This window comes from Tinamus guttatus, unplaced genomic scaffold (assembly GCF_059628265.1).
Source record: "Tinamus guttatus ecotype Peru unplaced genomic scaffold, ASM5962826v1 Tinamus_guttatus_pri_ptg000052l, whole genome shotgun sequence".
In the NCBI taxonomy this organism is placed as follows: domain Eukaryota; kingdom Metazoa; phylum Chordata; class Aves; order Tinamiformes; family Tinamidae; genus Tinamus; species Tinamus guttatus.
In genome coordinates this window covers 2,064,731-2,084,449 of record NW_028288586.1, presented here as the reverse complement: position 1 = coordinate 2,084,449, position 19,719 = coordinate 2,064,731, and the positions used below count along the sequence as shown (strand labels likewise).

General features: G+C 42.2%; 1 protein-coding gene across 2 annotated transcripts in view; it reads right to left on the bottom strand.

Moving 5' to 3' along the window:
• Nucleotides 1-15,463: 15,463 nt before the first annotated feature.
• SEL1L3 (SEL1L family member 3) overlaps nt 15,464-19,719 on the bottom strand; it is a 28,169-nt gene continuing 23,913 nt past the window's right edge. For both annotated transcript variants that reach the window (XM_088539938.1, XM_088539939.1), the window contains exons 20-23: nt 18,880-19,007; nt 17,104-17,206; nt 16,936-17,008; nt 15,464-15,635 (exon numbers count right to left, since the gene is read on the bottom strand). In XM_088539938.1, coding sequence (XP_088396064.1) covers nt 15,472-15,635; nt 16,936-17,008; nt 17,104-17,206; nt 18,880-19,007 — 468 coding nt within the window. In that variant the 3' untranslated portion in view covers nt 15,464-15,471. The remainder of the gene's footprint in view (nt 15,636-16,935; nt 17,009-17,103; nt 17,207-18,879; nt 19,008-19,719) is intronic.

Here is a 19,719-nt window from a genome sequence, read left to right as displayed (position 1 = left end):
CTGGCATTTCCTATGCTCTGCTTCTTCAGACATGGAAAAAAATGTCAGGAATTCTTTCAAAGTTATCTCATATTTCCATTAACCCTCCATTGAAATAGGGGACATTTTCATCCACTTTTAATCATTTCTTAAACAACTTGTCCATTGAATCTTGAAGTAAAGCCATCAAGCTCTACTTGATGATAACTTCCAGCAAAACATCAGAGAAAAAGCAGGTCTTAACGAGAATCAGGGCAGTAATTATATTCAGACATACAAGTACTTTGTATTCCTTGTTGTAACATTTCCCCATGCCATATCCCATTCTTACTTGCCTCTCTGTCTGCTTATGAATTTCGGGCCAGGTTGTGCTACTGTTTTAGGCAGGTTCCAGCACAGACACTTCACAGCACAACAGGTCCTGGTGTATTTCCCCCCATGCTCTTAAACATACTTGCTCTTTATTTATAATTATTTGAGTGTACAGGTTTTTTTCATAAGTTATACCGAAAAAGGCTCATGGGATTGTGTTATATATTACATATTTGAAAACTATGCAATGTTTATCTATAAAAATGTAAAAAGGAAGTACTGTATATTTTGTAACATAACTTTTAAAACTGTTTGTAACTGTGTATACTATATATTATAGAGGGTATTGGCTCCAAGGACACATTACACAAAGATTTGTTAGTAAAGCAGGATCAAATTTCTTAAAGATAAAAAACACCTACATATTTTCTTAATATGGCTTAATGCACAAGGACATTGAACTCTACTTTTCTAACAAGATTTAGAATTTTGGAAGTACAAGGTTTCTAAAAATGCTTTTTTAAACTCTTAGACAGTATATCTTTTAACTGTTCTGAGGGCAGTATATGGCTTTATACTTTGTCATGAATACTCATCTTGTCCATCCTCGTGCATTGAATGTAAAAATAAAGAGAAGTTTTAAAATACTAACATTTTTCGTAATATCCATTTATTTATGTAAGAAGGAAGTTTATATAAAAATACATGTTTAGGCAACTTCTATTCTGAGATGATACAGTGTAAAGAGAATAAGGACAGCATTAACCAGTGAATAAAACCACCTCAAACCTGTGTGTCCAACAGATTTTTGGAGGAAGGAATTTTTTTATTTTTTTAAAAAAGGCTGTTAGGGCTGGGCACGGCTGTCCGGGGGAGCAGGTTTTGCGGCCGGGCGCTGCAGCTCGGCCTCGGGGAAGGGAAGCAAAGGTTGCCCGCGTGCTCCTGCAGCCAGGGTACGTGTCACCGTGCCGGGCTCGGGGCCTGCTTGCTGGGGAAAGGACAGCAAGCCAAAGGTTTCCAAAGGGCCTCTCAGATCTCAGGATGTAAGTCACCTCAGGCCCACCTGCAAGATCAGCGGCAAATATAGTTTTGCTCTTGTTTGATTAACTGTGATCTATGTGGCTCAAATAAAAGAGCCTGAGAAATAAAAGGTAGAAAAACAGACCTTAAAAGCCTTTAAGACTATTATAAGTTGTTGGACTACCTAACCCTAAAACGAAAGGTAACCTAACCCCGATGCAACTGTCATTCCAAACTACACCTTATTTTAGTGAGATGAAGATAACAGAAATATTTCTTATAACACAAATATTTATGCAATATAGTATAAACCACCTTCTTCCCAAAAATGTAAGCAGAAAGTACCTTAGGCCTGTGGTTTAAAACTTACATCTCCCTACATTCACATGAAAAGAGGTGCATTCTGAATGCCATCACCCTCCATGACTCACTGTCCCTTATGAATCAAAGACCATCCAGGAAAACACGCACAGATCAGGCCATGTGTCTCACAATTTCCAAACCCTTCCAAGGGCTATGGAGGGCAAAGCTCAGCAGTGCCTATATGTGCTTAGTAACTGTAAGAGCTGTGCTGAACAGAAGACTTTAAAGCTCTCAAAAATGCTTCAGCTGGTTGCCTAATTGCTCCTTTTTTTTTTTTTTTTCCTCATCTAAACTTGTGGATTAACTGTGCTGTTCACAGCTCCTTGTGGAGCTTTTTTTTCTTTTGTCTTTGTCTTCTGTTTCTTTTTTGTTCCTGTGGTTCCAAATCCCTTGAGTATTCTGCATTTAAACTGTATTAAGCCTGCCATTATCAAGAATTCCTATCAATCAGAAATATTGGTTAACTACTTCATTATTTATCGCTGCAGCTACAGTCATTGGGGAACAGTCTGATTAATATACACTGTTCTAGGGATCTAGCTTTGCAGAGGTCCTTTGGTAGAGTAAACCAGAGACCTTAAGACAAATGTTGTCAAGAAAACAACTGGAACAATTTCTGGTCAACTGTTTTAGGCAACATCCTGCAAATGTAGCATAAATAATCTGGGGTGCAGATTGGTGTGGTACTGCTAACAATACTGTTAACCAATGAACAGCAGCGAAGAATCTGATCCTAACAAATAAAAGTAAATAATGAACAGTACTGAGCAAAAACCCACTACTTCAAAAGAAATATACCCTATACAAGTAGCAGAGGGTGCCAGTTGTACAGTGTCCATAGGCTGCGCTTCTGTGCAAGTGCTTTGTCCATGTTCAGACAGATTTTCTCTAGCTAATGTCTATTGCTGCTGTGCCATGTGCCGAAGACTTTGCACTGTATGTGTCAACCCACTTATAATACTTCTCTAGATCTTATTCCTTTTAATATATTTTACGACAAAGGAAATGTATCATTCATTTGAGAGAATGAGTGTTTACTGAATATATTGCACAGTAATTACCCTGATTTTCTTGAGCTGTCCCTAAACAGATTTCCCATAACAAAAGCTGTCTTTCAACAAGAGGGAGAAATAGAACGAAGGCTAATATTAAAAAGTTACAAACATTCCGTCTTACTCAGCACCTGATGAAATTTCCTAATTGTCGTTTACACTTTTGGGGCGTATCAATCTTTTTACGCTGCTCAGTGTGTAAGTAAACATTACTGTGGCATAAACAATCAAGGTAATTACAGGAGAAGATATTTTGCAACTAACAGCATAGCTGGCTGGCTTTTTTACACAATACAAAAAGCATAAATTACAGGACATGCAAACAGTTTATGCACCAAATGCTGCCCTTGGTTAGGCAACGTGCAGCCATAATTAACATTAGGAAAATCTGCTCACGTGTAAGCTAGGCTAGCATCAGGCCCTATTTTAAGTGACTAATGCTATGGCCTCAGGCACTGGATCTTAAATGACTGCCAGTAGCCTTGGTGTTCATACATAATACAAAAATATGGTATTGACTCTTGCTTGTTGCTTGCAGCTGTTATATTGCCTGAAAAGATGTTTTTAAATGTATCTATCAGTATTGTGAGTGATTTCTTTCCTTTTCTTCCTCAGAGCAGGAGGTTGAGCATGATTTGAAGCACTTGCCAGGGCAGCATGAAGTGCACACCTCCTACCAGCTAAGCATCCTCTGGGTCCTGATAGAGGGTGGTTTTGGTGGAAGGAGCATTTTCAGTGAAAACAGTGGCAACTGACTGCCCCCCACAAAAGGCCATAGACAGAAATGAAATCCCCCCAGCGCCACTAGCTCCAGGTGCAGGTGCTGCGTCTCTCCCGCTGAGTGCGGCCCTCACAGGGCGCCCCTCACCACACACTGGCCCCACTCAGAAGTGCTTTTGGTGATACTGGGAGGCCTCAGCCCCCTCCAGCCTTCACGACTTGACGAGGCAGCCTATGCCCTACCCTGGGCCCAGCTTGCGGGCTCTTGTGCTAGCAGCCAGAGCGAACTCAAGCAGTCTGATCATCCTGTGGAAATCTGCTTAGCCTCCTGCCATGCTGCCATGTTTCACTCCCCTTGGAGCTGACGCCTTCCTCCCAGAGAGGAGAAAGAGGAAAGAAGTAGCAACAAAACCCAAGTCGTTCATGGTAGCTCAGTTGGGCTCCTGTCCTTGCCATCAGCCCTGTCTGCCTGGGATGGCTCTTTCCCCTCATTCCCACAAGCTTTTGGCCCAAAGGCCTGACCTCCTGGTCAGACAACTGCACATATTTCTGAGCAGGCAGGGACCACTTTGGATTCCTCACCAGAGATTTCAACACTGGCGTGACATGCAGGGAGGGAATCTATTTAAATGCCTCTGCGGTGAAACAAATTCCCAGCGAGCACAGTGAGGCACTGCGGGCCCGGCGGGTGAACCTGGCAGTCCTTCTGCAGATACCTCATGGTCACAGGCGTGAGGGACCGCGTCCAGCCCACTCCTCCTGCCAGACGGGAGACCGCCAGCAGTGCAGTCCCAGTCTCAACAGCTGAACCCAAAACATTCTATTTATTGACTCAACCTGCTCAGCAAAACTGTGTCGAGGGATTCAGCTAAGGTAGGCGGCCACCCTGGCTGCCTACAGGGGTTTGCTTTCTCACTGAAAGACCCTTTAACGGGTAAAACATCTTACTATGCTTCTGGAGGGTGAAAAACATACTGGATATACCTATGGAAGAGATTATAAATTGAGCTGTCAGCTGTTTGTCCTGTGATGGATATGGATGTTTTCTGAGAGCAGCATCAACATGCCTCTCGTGTTGGTACAACTAGTATTTTCCTGAGCCTTATTCATCTACCTCTTCTGGATATGAGTCAGGAGGTATAAGCTCTCTTATAAGTTAAGAGGTAACTTCTAAAGCTATTAAGATGGTTCAGGCATGTGCAACAGGTGACAGAAATATTTTATGGCACACACTGGTCTTGGAGAAACCAGCTTAGCATGTGGTACCACCTCTCAGGGAAGGACCTGGAGGAAGGGGTGAAGCTACATTTACTTAGCCAGTGGCACTGCCAGTTAATAACATGCTTCAGGCTACACCGCAGGATAGATTTCTCAGTAAAAGTAATTAATGAGAAGTTCAGCCAGAGAAAAATCTGGCTGTGAGGACATTATAGATAGCATCATAAAAGCCAGCCTGGGAGAAATGTGCACCCAAGAAGAGCCGGGCAGGTAACCCAGCCGGCTCATACGCAAAGGCAAACCATAATTCCCAGTATGCCCGAGGGCAGGCCTCACAGTAGCAAGGAATCAAGGAACTGGGAGATGCAGCCAAACGTGCCAGCTGGACACCCTCCCTTGGGCTCGTCCTGCATCCAGCTCATCTTGCGTGGCCAGTTCGCTGGTACTGCCGCAAAGCCAAATCTAGCTTGGATATGGCTAAATCTTAATCTCCTTGCATGTCCCCAGGTGGAATTAAAATAAATAGTGACACAAGGTTAAAAGATACGATTGAAAAAGAATCTCTCCCTAAGGTCAGCTGTGTCCTTGCCAGGCCATGAGCCTGAGACGCAGTGACCACCCAGCCCAGCCCCATGGAGCCTGGTCCGCGGCCGAGGCTGGAAGCCTGGGGGTAACTGGTGCTCGGTGAGACACCATAAGCCACTGCAAATCTTTTTTAAACATCCATGCATATTTACACACATACAAGCAAGAAAATGAAGTGGTAATGAAAAATAATAAATTTACACTTGAAATTTTTGCCTAGAATTTTTTAGGTTACAAATTAATACCACTCAAAACAGACTGAGGAATTTACTTTCCCAAAAGTTTTAAAAAAATCCTTCAAATTTAAAGGATGAGAAATGCTAGCAAGTTACAAAATCTGAGAGAGTTAAAGTATTGAACACCTGAGTTGCTGTTTTAATAGCAAAAAGGAGTGATTGGCAACAGCTGAAAAAAAGAAGAAAAGCTTGTTGGAAATGAAAGGCAGGGAAGTCTTTCCATGCCTGAGACAGGTGAGCTTGGTGACAGGAGGAGGAACAAGGTTTTGTGCAGACATATCAGCCCTGTTCTAAAGATAGCATCTGGCGGTGTCTTCCCCATGGTGTTATTGCAGGGAGTTATCTGTTCCCGTCCTCCTTCCCTCCTGCCCAAGCTCATAAACTAATTCCTGACAAGGAGTGATGCACAATAAAGTCTTGTGGTGCCAGCGGATAATCCTACAGTCGATGTGATAACTCAGCATGAGTTAAGATTGCATTCTGTCCCTGAAGGCCCCCAGCTTTTTTTCTTACTTTTTTTTTTTTTTTTTTTTTAAGTAGGGCAGAAGATGGTTATATGCACTTTATTGCTTTAATGTACATGTTATTGCCGTAGTGCTTGGGAGTGATGTAACAGATCTTTGCGCTTCAGGCATGCCTGAACACAGAGCAGAATGACTCCTGTTTCTGAGGAAAACTCACACTTTTCCTGGTGTGGAAGAGATCCACAGATGTGGATAATCACCAGCAGGTATGTGCTAAGCAAAACGCTGCAGTAACTGAGATGCTGGGATTGTTACCTGTGAATGGATAGCAGAGCTATATTTTTGGAAAAGAAGTATATTTAGAAAAGGGTAAAAAGGTGTAAGCTGAAGGCAGTGCCTGGGTGCTGAGCAAGGAAAGACAGGATGGTTGGGAGAAGCGGCAAGGAGCGAGCAGCAGCCGGCCGGCCGCATGGAGGTGAAGCACAAACCTTGCTGGGGGGCAAGGAGAAGGGTCGGGACTGACTCAGAGCTGTGGCCTGATGGACAGCTCATTCTGTTTGCTGACTTATGTCTGGGGAAAAAGTCTGGAGGAGGGAGAGCTGGAATCTGAATGTGGGGATTGCTTCCTGCATGACTTGGGTGCTTTTATGTTTGGATTTAATTGTTTTTTTTGAACTTTTTCACCTGTTGCAATCTAAACATGAGAAGCTATATATGACAGACCCAGGAGAAAAGCTGCAGTTGTTAGGACTTATCAGGATTTGTTTCTATGCCAAGAGCAACACTCTGCGTGAGCTGCTCTTGCTGAGTCCAAGGTGCTCATCAAACCTGTGCTCCGGAACATGGAAAAGTAGGAGATGACATGAGGCTTTGTGTGCTTGTTTTAGCTTCTCTGTTAAACACCGAACTCTGAAGAAGGCTTGCAGCCCCGGGTAGCTCTGCTGTCCTGCTCTCCTGCCTGCATGCAAGGTGTGCAGCTCCCCTCGGCAGCCCCTGCGCTAGGAGGCTTCCCCACGAAGCAAGGGAGACAGGCTGGGGACACAGCCACTGCCCACCTGGTCGGCATCCTGCAGGAAAGCCAGCCAAACTTCCAAGTGGGAATTCTATTTGGTCTTGCAGGTCTGCGATGGATAAATCAATATCCATCACTGGGCAGTAGGCAGTACAGCAGGGAAAAGCTCATGAGAAAAGCCATGAGAAACTGCCTGGAAGCAGAGCAGTGTCAGCTCCTCATTCGCTTGCTGTCTTTGCTCGGGACCATCAGCTGCAGCTGGCAGAGGCCCAGCATGTGCCCAGCATTAGCCTCTCATGCTGATTCTTGACAGAATCATAGGCCCAGGTCACGCTGCGCAGAGTTCACCTGACCCAAACTGCATAACCTGAAGCTGCACGGCCACAAAAAGCAGAGGGAACTGAGCGAGCCCTGTAGTTACATCATGTGATAAAACACTTAAAAGGATGTGGTTTTCCCAGCTGTTCATGGCACAAAGTGGTAGGAGAGCATAAGATAGTTATAGCCTGCAGCAGAGCAGACGGGCTTATTTAGCATCATATTATTATTATTATGTTGTTGTTGTTGTTGTTGATAGTTAACAAGGAATGCTTGCTCTTCCAAGGATCTTAAACAGATATGAGAGCCCTTAATGGGTGTTGCAAAGCAGTTTTTAAAGTCCAGTTTACAATTTCTCCACTCGGGTGGACGGGTGGAGCTCAGGATGCTCAGGCTGCGGCTCAGGTTGTGCCACAAGGCTGGGCTGCCTGGGGACAGAGCCAGTTACAGCAGCTCTGGGCTCCTGTAGGCAGACAGGAAAACTGCTGGATAACAGTGATAGGGGTAAATAGGGAGAGGAAAAAAAAAAAAAAAAAAAAAAGAAGGTTTCTGGTTGACAGAAGATCAGGTTCTGGCTGAACCCCTAGAAAAAAATGATACTCATTAAAATAGTGCTGCTGTCTTAAACATCAGGCAAAGGTAAATGTGCAGAAAAGAGGATGTGCAGCAACAAGGAATGTAGCTGTTAACATTACCACAGTCTTTTAAATGTTTTAGAAAAAGAAAATTCTTAGTGGCTTTTGTGAAAGGATAGTCTGTGCATAACTTTACAGCTTTGCAGTAGGGACTCTCTTAAATCCAGCCTGCCATCTTCAGTTCTTCAGGAATTACTAGGTACATAAAACAGGTAAATATCTAGATTTCTGCTTTCACACAAAAGCCCAGCTGAGGGGGTATCTGGGAGGCTCTATACCTCCCAAATCTTTATTTGATTTATATATATATATATATATATATACACACACACACAACACATTTTATAAAAATGTGTGAAAAAAGAAAGTGCAATTGTGACCATAAAATTATCATTCCAACTGGAAAAGGAATCTTCTTTAATGAAAAGCCCTTGCTAAGTGTCCAGTGTATTTCATGAGACTCTAAGTCTCAAGTTAGTGGTACAGGAGGGCAAGGTACAGGGGAGGTGTGAGCTATCAATAAGCTGAGCCTGTTTGTTTTTTTTCTGCTTGCTAATTGAATTAGCACACAGGATAATAAAACTTTCTTGGAACTGTGCAAGGAGACTTTACTACTCAGAATGCTGCATAAGGGCTTTCTAACTCCCATATCGGTGTCAGGGCGACCCAGTCTGTCATAGAGCTGTTCCTTTGTGTGTTCCTGCATGGTGCTGATTGCACTGAAGAAGCAAAGTGCTCCTGTGTGTTTCTTAAATTGAACATGTAACATGCAAAAGTGATGCCTTCCCTCCCTTTTGATGATGGGGAAGGCCCATAGGGTGCGTTTGCCCATGGGCACTAGCCCAGAGGAGCAGGCAGTGTAGCAAGGCTGGGACTGGACAGCTTCCAGGTGCCTGGGGTTGCCTGGTTCCTCAGCATGGCCACCACTTCTGCTGTGGATTTCAGGCCCTCTGTAGACATCTCCTTGCTTATAACAGTGCAGAAGTGACCACTTTTAACTCTGCCAGACCGAGTCAGGTGCCTCAGGAACTCAGCCATGGTTTACTCTGGCCATTGGCCTGTGTGAAGTCAAGGCCTATTGGAACTCACCTCTATGCTCTCTTGCAACTCTTCAGTTCAGCGAATCAATCCCTAAATATTGGCCTATTGGTCCCTCTAGAGGCTGTGAGTGATTTTAATATAAAACTTACTACCACTCAAGTATGTCTGAGCCTAAGCAAAGATTTGAAAATATGTAGGGGACTATTTTCTAAGAGAAATGTAGAGATTATGGGAAATTCTGGGTTATTTCCATCAGTGTTCACCCAGCTGGGTTTATCCCAGCTGGTATTGTTACTAAACCCATTGAAATGAGTACCTTGTGTTCGTGGGCTAACAGGCGGTGAGCAGGGAAATGAACTCGTAGGATGTGTGCGCGGGCAGCGGGGCTGCCCTGGGGGGTTCCAGCCCCAGCCTCTGCAGACCTGCTCCCTCTGAAACGTTCCTGGCTCCGATGGCTCTGCCCTACCGGCCTCGGCTGCGGTAGCGATTTCCAGCTAACTAACTGACCTGCTGCTCGTGGCTGATTTGCTTTATGGCGTTTGTCCTTGCGTGCTGCAGCTGGGGTTTTACACAGGCAGTAACAAGGCACTGCTGAGTTCTGCACCAGCACGAGTGGCACTGGGTGCCCCAGCGCTCATGGTCACGTAATAGAGGAAGGGAAGGAGACCTATCTATGGCACCGTATGCAGTAAACTTACTTGGATGTCACCTGGAGCAGCAGAACAAAATGGAAAGATGTAAAAGCAAGTTAGCAAGCACAGCAAGACCTCAAAAGATGCTGGTGAGAGAACAACTTTGAGTACTTAAGCAGAAAAAGTTGCAATCACAGTAATAGTGCAATCAATCTGTGACATACACTGAATTCCTACTCCTTTTCCTGGTGTTGTTTTTAACTTCCCCTGCTCCTGTGGGCCCTGAGGAAGGTGGTTTCATTCCAATGTCAGCAGTAGGGATGTTATGGTGAGTTGTGGGTAGCTGAAGTCTCTCACATACGGAGTTCATGTTAATGCTCTTTTCCTTCTCTCTCAGCAGGAGCAATGCCAGACACAGGTAAAGCACAAGTGGAAACGTTATCACTGCAATCAATCAAGATTGGTTTGTGTTGCCCTGCAGTCTACAAATGCCTGCTAAGTTCATTGCTCCCAGGAAAGGAAGTCTCCAAAACACCCATGCATGTCTGGATTGCAGGAGGGCCCATGTTGGTGACAAGGTCTGTAAAAAGCAGAGGGACTCATTTCCTGGTAGCTGGTAGCAGTATAAAGCCTCACAGCCTACACCCAAGCAGCCAGCAGTCTTGGAGTTCATCTGCACAGTTATCTAAGTAAGTTATCTAAAAAGATACGGCTTGATTGGCATCAGCTCATGCCCGCTGCGCTTCTTGCTAGTGTGCGTTCCGGCACACCTTGGCCCATTCAAGCAGTGCCCTGTGGGACACTGTCTGGCCATGGTGGAGGGTGTTGTGTGGAGCAGGGCTATTGGGACCACACCGTGCTGTTCCCAACACACAGTGGGGACGAGGGAACCCTCTCCTGAGGAAGGGGGTAGCTGTGCTACTTCCTCCCTGATGGGCCCTAGTCCCCATTAGATTATTAATACAGAGGGAGAGGGATTGTGCAAGATGGAGGCAAATTAAGGATACTTGCTGGGCAAATAATTAATGATGGCTACACCTTGGTTGCTACTCAGTCGAGCTGTCATTGGGTAGTGTGAGGATCTGCCAGTGGACTTGCACTTTCTCCTGTTCACCTGGCAAAGCAGATAAGAAGAAACAGCAATGCAGAATATCAGTAGCTATCTATCTGGAACGCTGAGGGGTGATGGAGGACGGAGGTCAACAAGGGCAAATTGGTGAAAGAAAAAAAAAAGAAAAAAAGAAGGAAACAGAAAATAGGGATGCGATGCAGCAAGGTCTGGGGGTGAATTAAAAGGAGAGATAAGAGATTAAAGATCACTGGAGACAGAACATGAAAGCTTATTGCAGCCTGCTTTCTCTGGAGGGGTGCTGACCGGCCCAAATACCAAACAGCTGCTTGGTATTGACCAAACAGCCCAGCCCTCTTAAGGAAAGGGCCCATTAGCTGAGCTCTCCTCAGTGCCATGTGGCTTGGAGCCCCAGTGCTTCAGGGTGTCTAACCCACGGTAAGTTTTCTAGTTCTTCTAATGTTTACTGTAGGCTGAACCTGAACTGCTGCAGTTATGCATGGTTTTTCTTACTTCTCACTTCAGTTGCTGGTTATTCCTTATCTCTTTGGGTTCTGATTCTTGTTTTCATAAACCTGTTTGTTTGCCCATGACTGCTTTTAACACATATGTACCAAGGCCCAGATGGAAACTTACATGTTTCATTGTAACTAGCATGGTCTTCTGGATTAGTAATTAGGTTTTTTCATAAAAGTTCAAGTCATCATGTGTTTCCAGTGCATTTGTACTCCCACCTCCCCCCCTTATTTTTCCATCTTCTACTGTTTTCAGGAGTTGTTTCCCTTGCCTAGATCTCAGTTAGCATGGGAGACTGCTTTCTGTGCATGGATTCTCCATGTCATCCTTTAGCATCATTGGGCTTTTCCTGTTAAAAATTTTAGCTGTTTCTTTCACCTCTGCTCCTTCTACACCTCAGTTTCTTCACGCAGCTTGTGTATTTGCATGCAGAGTTTTCTTTTGTTGTTGCTTTTTTTTGTGGGGAAAAATGTAGGGGAACTCCAGAACCAGTTTACTCAATGTTTTCCTACTTTGTGCTGCACTTGATACAGGATTAGGGTCAGCAGTCAGCCAGTCTTAAATGTCATAGTCCATTAAAGTCAACGGGGACAGTTTACACAGACTGAGAATTGGCTATAAAATTAATCTCTCGGGGATAATCCATGTTTCCCATGTGCTTGTAAAGAGCGTCTCTAATGCTTTTCTAGTATGAAATGTATTTGCAGTACAGCATTGCAAAAGTACCAGGACAAATTCCTGGGGACTGACCCATTTTGGCCCCTGAACAGACTATTTTGAAGTATGACTTTCCAATAGGCAGGACTGTGTCCCTTGGAGCCTGTGCTGACGCCTGCACGTGGGCATGCAACGCTCAGCACTGGGGCCGGGGAAGGCTGCCTGTGGGCAGAGCTGTCCTACCCTGCCATGCTGGGGGAGCAGAGGCCATCCAGCTCCTAGGAATAGCTGCAAAAGCTGGACAGCCTCTTTGAAACACCTACTGCACAATCTCCAGAGGTTGTTGAGTGCTCAGGGAACTACTCACCACTGAGTTCATTTCTGAAGCTTATCTTCACAGCACCTTATTTTCTCTGTCTGTAGTTGGTATGTAATTCTCTCCTTTTTCATAGCACTGCTACATCACATGGGATGTTTCTCTGTGTTCCCATGCAGCAACGCACATCTGTTTGTTTAGTTACTGTAAACTGTGCATCAATACTAGATAAATAGCTGGGCACTCATTGGATATAGCCACTCTGAAATTCTTCATGGTGAAGTTGTGCTCCAATTCATTTGCTAAAGATGATTCTGAGCTGAACCAAGAGAAGAGGGAGAGGAGGGAAAGAGGAAAACGGACACCACTTAGCACTGCCCGAAGCACTAGAATTTTGCAAAAGATTTTGTGAAATATTGTGGGCTTCTGTGAAATATAAATTCTATGAAATATAAAGCAGTATTTTAGCTCTATACCTAGGGACTGCTTTAATACTTTCACACTCCCATCTTAAGCACTCAGTGTGGGCTGCAGGTAATACAAACTCCAAAGGCCTTTTCCTCTTAGGAAAGATAATGTTTGATTATTGCAACTTCCTTTTTTATACATTTTTCTTCTTGCAGATGCAGTAGAGCTGTGGAGCTGCTTAGCTTAATTAACAGTCCTCTCTGGGAATTGTACCTGATTCTCTAGGTTTTCAAACAGTCCCCTAGAAATCAGATCTTATCGTAAGTGATAAATAATAATTAAATAATAATTATTTCAGCTTCAAATATTGCCAGCTTTCTGTGGGGTGTTGCTTATCTTTTGCATGCTTCGGTGTTACTTATTCCTGGTGGGACTTCTGACGTTAACGGCTAACAATAAACAAAGCCCTCATTATTAACCGTTGGCGTCAAGAAGGACATTACAGCTTTGGCAATTGTCTTGGGAGATACAGATGTGAAATTACCCCTCTGGCAAACTTCCCCCAGCTCGTTCAGCGCGGAAGCTGAGAACACGACCCCGCTTTGGGCAGGACGCTGCAGTCACGCGGACGGCAAACACGGAATCCTGACCTGTGTGTGCTAGGCCTGAGCTGCAGCTGCTCCCAGCACTCTGCAGTTTCAGCACATGGGGGTGATGCCGGCAATTGCACCAACACCGATAGTCATTCATGGGATTCATCTTCTCAACAGGACATTTGTCTTAGGATTTTTTTTTCACAGCTCCTGTCCCTTGCACAGATTAGGGCAAATAGAGAAAAATAAGTGTTACAGGTATGGCCTGCTGGATGCAAACCTGCCATGTGTGTAAGCCAAATAGCCTTTTTTTTTTTTTTTTTTTTTTATGGATACTTTACCAGCATGTGCAATTTGGTGCACAGCTTCATGCCTCTGCTGGGACAACTGGCCTGCTGGTTTTCAGGGACTGCACTCGGCTTCTGTAGCACATCTTGTCCTGCTTTCACAATTTCACCATTCCCTGATCCCAGCACAAATGCACATCATGTCCGCTATTTTAAATCATGTCAGACCATTTGTTTTCACATATTAGGCGAGAAATGTAAAGTTGAGAGAACCCTTAAAATATCCTTACATTTACAGTAAGGAATCTAGTATGAAATTCAGCAGTACAAAGACTCTGCAAGTCTAAACAGGTTAAAAATTGCTAATGATCTATTTGCAATGGATACCAAAAGCACAGGGTCTATAACTTATGCAAGTCAGAAATTAGGTCCTAAGACCAAAATACGTCATTTGCTGCCTTCTTGCTCAAAAATCAAGGAAAACTTCAGTAATATGGTGTGTACATAATTCATTCTGTGCTTGTACTGCTGAAGAGAGAATGTGAAAAAAAACAAACCCTTCAACATCTTATTTCTTCTCCTCTCTTTCCTTACTGAATGAAATTACTGGCCAGAAGAATTAATTCTTCCCAGAAACTTTTTGGTGTATTTTATTTTGTTTTTCAGCAGCAGAAACATTTACTGTGGAGCAGGGGGTATGTATGCATGCATGGGCATTTATTTCACTCTCACATATTATTTCTTTATCACTCCTCTCCTACTGAAAACCTCTCCTGTTTGATAGAAATGCATTTCCAGGTTTGCTCTGCAAGAACTCTGTATCCTCAAAGCACTGGCCAATTGCCCCAAGGTTTAAAAAAATCCTTCATATAAAGTCTGAAATAGAAAAATATTTTTATTTACAAGAGTAAATAATGTAGTGCAAGGAGAGTGGATTTAACCCTCAATAATGCATAGACTGATGCAATTTATAATCTATGTGATTTAAATAATTTTGCAGAAGTGTATGCACATTGCTTTAAAGGTCAGATCTTTCCTACAGTCACTTACCTCACAGCTTAAAATCAGACAGAAGACATTTCCACTCTATACTTATTACCTGTATAATCTCATCTAGTTGTTTATCAAATAAATTGCTATTTAAACAAATGTCTTTAAAATTTACTATAGGACCAGAAAAAAGCCCTCACCAATATCAGGTATAAAAGAACTTGAAATTAAATTGTTCTTCCACTTTGTGTCACCAGGCTATTTTATTTATTATTATTATTTTAAGGAAGATACGTTCTCCTGGGTAGGGGGGGATGTTTTTGGGGGGGAATGGACGGATGGGACACTAATTACTCTGTTCTCCAGGGAACTGCTGACACTTTGAAGTTCTGACTCTTCAAGGTTAGCCAGTAGGACTGCCAGGCCATGATCATATTGAAATCTTTGTGATATGAGGTTTGATTTTTAAAGGAAAATGCCTTTTTGTCTTAAAGATTTTCCAGGATGGAAGAGGAGACAGAAACAGGCAGTTCTTGTTCCTGCATGCAGGGGCCGAAGCCCGGGCCGCGGCGTGCGGGAAGCGCCGGTGCCGCCGTTCGTGTTTTGTCTGGTGTTCACACATCCAGCCTGGGCACCCTCAGCACAACAAGCTCAACAGTGGTAAGGGCAATTGGGTAATATTGGAGTTGAAGAGTAAAATCTACTCTTCACTGAAACCAGTGGGGGTTTTGCTCGTGCAAAGATGAAGATTTTGTCTTTCTTTGTACATTAAAGAAATACCGTATCATCTATTTGGGTCTACTGAGAAAATCAGTATTCTTTACTTGGCTTGTTGAAGAAGTTACAGGGGAGTGTTTTGTTTTTTCTCTCTCTCTCCTCAATCATGCTTAAGTTAGATCAGTGGATTTCCATATGATTTTGGCTGTTGGGGTGTGTTCTTAGCGCTCATCAACAACTAGGACTGCCAGTTTTTATGTTTGTAACCGTTCACATCCCATTTTCATGATGGGATACTAGCCTTAAAACACAAAAGAAAACAAACTGTTCCTCAGCTGGTAACGAGCTGATTCTGAGGGTTTAACTCTTGCTGTGCTGGACCATTTGAAAAAGCAGATTCTTCTTGTTGTTCTGTTCTGCTGGCATTCTCATTATTCTCCGTGGATGAGGGCTCATCTAAAGATGGTTCTGATCTTGATCCAAGAGAATTATTGGCTTCAGAAAAATAAAAAAAGAAATAATTTTAAAAAATCCACGACACTGATAAAGTATATTTATCAAAATTTACAATATTGTGTTGAATTAAAATAGCAGTAAGCAATACTAAGAAGATAAGATTTAAATGTTAGGAAACATTAAGAATTCCTGTAACTTTAACTATGCTCTTGGTATGCGGTTCTCAAGTTGCAACCATTTTTAGCTAGTAAGAAATGAAAGCAGGATTTCAAAATTATTTCCATATTAGATATATTTACAGCTACATCTCTTAAATATTGCTTAATAATTATTAACTATAAAAAAATTTTTGCTTTTGAAGAAGATCTTAAATAGTATTCCCTATTGCTGTAGGGTATGAATTTAGCAACTTAATTTCTGTAATAAAATACAGGAAAAAAGATTTTGCCAGAAGAACGTCATTTTTGAAAGAAAATGCATTTAGTGGAAGAAATTTTCTTCATCACTGCTAATATTTCCCAGCTTCCTGATCAAGATTATGTATTGTGATTTAAAGTGAAATAATGGGTTAAAGTTGTCAATGCTTTTTGAACAATTCCTTAGTTTTGCATATGATTATAGTTTACCCCCCCCCCCCTTTTCTGAGCAGTTCAGTTTTGCCTTCTAGTATCTCTTTCAAGTTGGGGAGAAAATAAATAAAGTTTTAAGAGCTGAAAAGCCCATCTTTAGTTTTCTGCCTCTTAATTACCTCTGTTGTCTCAGAAAAGAAACATACAGATAAACTTTCTAGTGCAGGAGAGAAGTTATTTGGAACTGCTGATTTTGTTGAACTGCTGATTTTGTGTAACTGCTGATTTGAGCACTGGTCTGAGGAGGTATGAACTGTCTGCTTGCAAGTCACTCCAGTGGACCCTCTGAACCTTCCCTTTACTCCCAATTTGTATCTGAACAGAGTCCAGCCCGAGCTTATCGCATGTTGTGAAAATAACATGAAATAATAAAGTCATACAATCATTCCAATAATACCCCATCTGGAGGGACAGAAAATAGCCTCTTATTTCCACTCATAATCTCCTGCTGATAATGTCGACATTAAGTAACTGAGTTAACTCTCTCAGCAAGGGAAATTCTCCAGAAACTAACAGGTTTAGACAAGTAATTGGTGACTGATTTTATCCATCCCTTTTCAATGATGAAGGAACTACCTGCATGTCATAAAATTTGTGGTTTGCAGGCAGATCTAACCAATTTACAATTCTTGGTTTTAAAGTTCCATAGTGAAATAAAAAGAACCCTTCTCTCTTTTCTTCCCCTCAATTTTACTATGACAAATACTTACCAGAAAGAGACTGAAAATATTGCATTGTAAATGCAACCAGAATTGATAAGAGAAAGGTTCCCATGAAGTATATCTGTGAGAACAAGATTAAAAACATGTTAGATCAATGCAAAACCCAGGTACTGCTCCAAATAAACAAGTGATCTTTAGTAAAGAGGCAATACATACCAGAGTAGATTGCAAAATATTGTTCCAAAAGACTCTTATATGAAAATAAAGTAATGCCAAGGAGCATGGACTAATTGATTCTTGGTTACTATAATTCCAGCACCTACAAATAAAACATTAAAACAAACAATTAATTCTACTCTGCAATTTTGAGACATCTGTCATCTGGGCATCTCAAACTGGTTTGCAACAACCCTCAGTAACTCACAGAAACAAGCAGATATTATCATCATCCTGCACAGGGTGAAACAAAAACTTACAAAAAATACCAGATTAACCTTATTCAGCACAGAATATGTTACCATGGGCACCTGCTTCTATTTTTCTGATTAGTCAATAACCGGTCCTAGTATCAAGGCTCTCCTTGCCAAAAAGACACATGCAAGCTCATATCCAAGTTACTTTGTTCTAATAACACAAGTCATTATCAGTAGGATTCATGTCAAGGTCAGATCTACGAAGTTGGGTATGCAGGAAATTGTGAGAGAACTTAGGTAAGCGCCTAAGCCAAGTAGTTACTGGGCACCATGTTGTGGGCTGAGCTTAGCTGCTTTCCAGAGTCCGTTAATGACAACTTCACCAGCTAGAGGAGTTCAGAGGGCTAAACCACAGGTACTTGAGTTTGCAAGTGACTCTTTCCTACCAAGTTGAGGAGATTAGGGGTGGGTGTGTGTGTGTGTGTGTGTGTGTGTGTGTGTGTGTGTGTGTGTGTGTATGCCCCTGCAAACAGGAGCAAGATAATGGGAAATCACTGCAAGGCTGTCAGTTCTGGAGTTAATCCCAGATGGATTCAGCCCAAGTGAAAGCCGAATTCAGAATTCTAGTTTGCAAGTCCAGCTGGACCCACTGGGTCAGGAAGCCCTATTTATCTGACTAGTGGTTTTGTGCAGACGGGAGATAATTTAGGGGACAAGTACAAGTTCAGGCTAACCAAAGAGAAGAACAATTTCAATAGATTGTTAGTGAATTAACAAATGGATGTTTAATGTTATCATCTTCGCTTTTTTTAAGAGTCACATAAAACTGACAAAATAGAAATTAGAGTGCTGATTCTTTGTTCAATGTAGTAACCACTAGTTCCTTCTTCCCTGAATATCTGAAAGACAGTTTTTCAAGTAGTGCATAAGCTTTACATTTACACTGTGCTTTTCAAACCCACATTTCCCAATCTAGGAAAAGGGCACCTAAGATCTGTACTGGGACCAGAGTTCTTTAGGTGCGTGAAATGTCAGGATGGGCAAGAGAAAAAGCAGCTCTGTAATCTTCTCACTGATCTAATATTCTGTGCCACGACATGCATGTCAGGATGCTCTGGGTGCAGGGGGAGAGCAGAAATAAACTGAGTATCTTGAAAAAATGTCTTTGCAGAGTAAGTAGGAAGGATTGCTATTATCCCAGCTACATACTTGTAACAATTCCTTATAAAATTATGCCTCGTTTGGCATTAAAAGATTATTTTGGACACAACATACAAATCGTCAGTACCTAACAGAACTGGGAAAGATCTCTTGAATTATTAAAGCTGTTCCCTCCTATTTCAGGCAACCATGTATATTCAAGTCTCCCATAATTGGCTGCACCTGAAGTCTATTTAGGCAGTTCAAGATTAACATTCATTACAAGCATGTTGATCTTACCTCTGTGTAATCTGCCTTAAATCTTACAGATGAACCAAGTTAATAATTCTAGGAGTTGTTGTTTTCAGAAGCAAATGTTACTTACATGGAAAGACTGAAGGTACTGAGAATGTTGCTGATGAAGCACAAAAAGGCTCACCTGTAATAGAGTTCCTGAAGAAGTGAAGTATTGCTAGAATGCACAGTTTGATCGATTTCCAGGTGATCCAGAATGTACGAAGGTATGGAGTTACCCTCTTCTATGAGAAGGGCCAAATTAAAGAACCCCTACCAAAAAAAAAAGTATATGAACTTTGAATCATTAAGTTTTCAAATGTATATTTAAAGCCTAACATAAGCATCATATATTTAAATACTTACAATCATCTAAAAATTCTTAAAATATGAACTATGTGATCTTCACTGAACAGTAACATAGCCTTTTTTCCCAACCATATATTCAGGTGAATTCTGAAACTGCAAATGAACTAGCACTCATTTGCTGTGACACTGATCACTATTTCCTTACAAACTGGCTGAAAGACGTTCTTAGCTTTCTCATTTTTAATTGCACTTTAAACAGAGCCACCATCGCAAATAGTCAGGTTTTATCTATTGGAGAAATACAGACTGAAAAAAAGAAATGGATTTCTGCTCTGTTCTGTTAGCATTTCACTTCCTTACACTTAGTTCATTACTCACCAACAACAATTGCAACAATTATTCTGAGAGCAGAAATTTGCTCCAGCCACTTCAAATCCTTAATCTTACAATTTTTCCTACTTGGACAAGTCTTAGGCATCAGACTTCAGAGACATAAAGCTGAGTATGTAGGAAAGCTACTACAGGATTTGGCTTTCACACTTTAAAATGCGTCTCTTCTTTCCACTGCTAGTTGGTCAGTAATGTTTTTTTCTTTTATCCCAATATCCTCAGAACAAAACTCAGCTCTGCTAATCTGACTAAACTTCCATACAAGATATTGTCCGAGGAAAGTGTT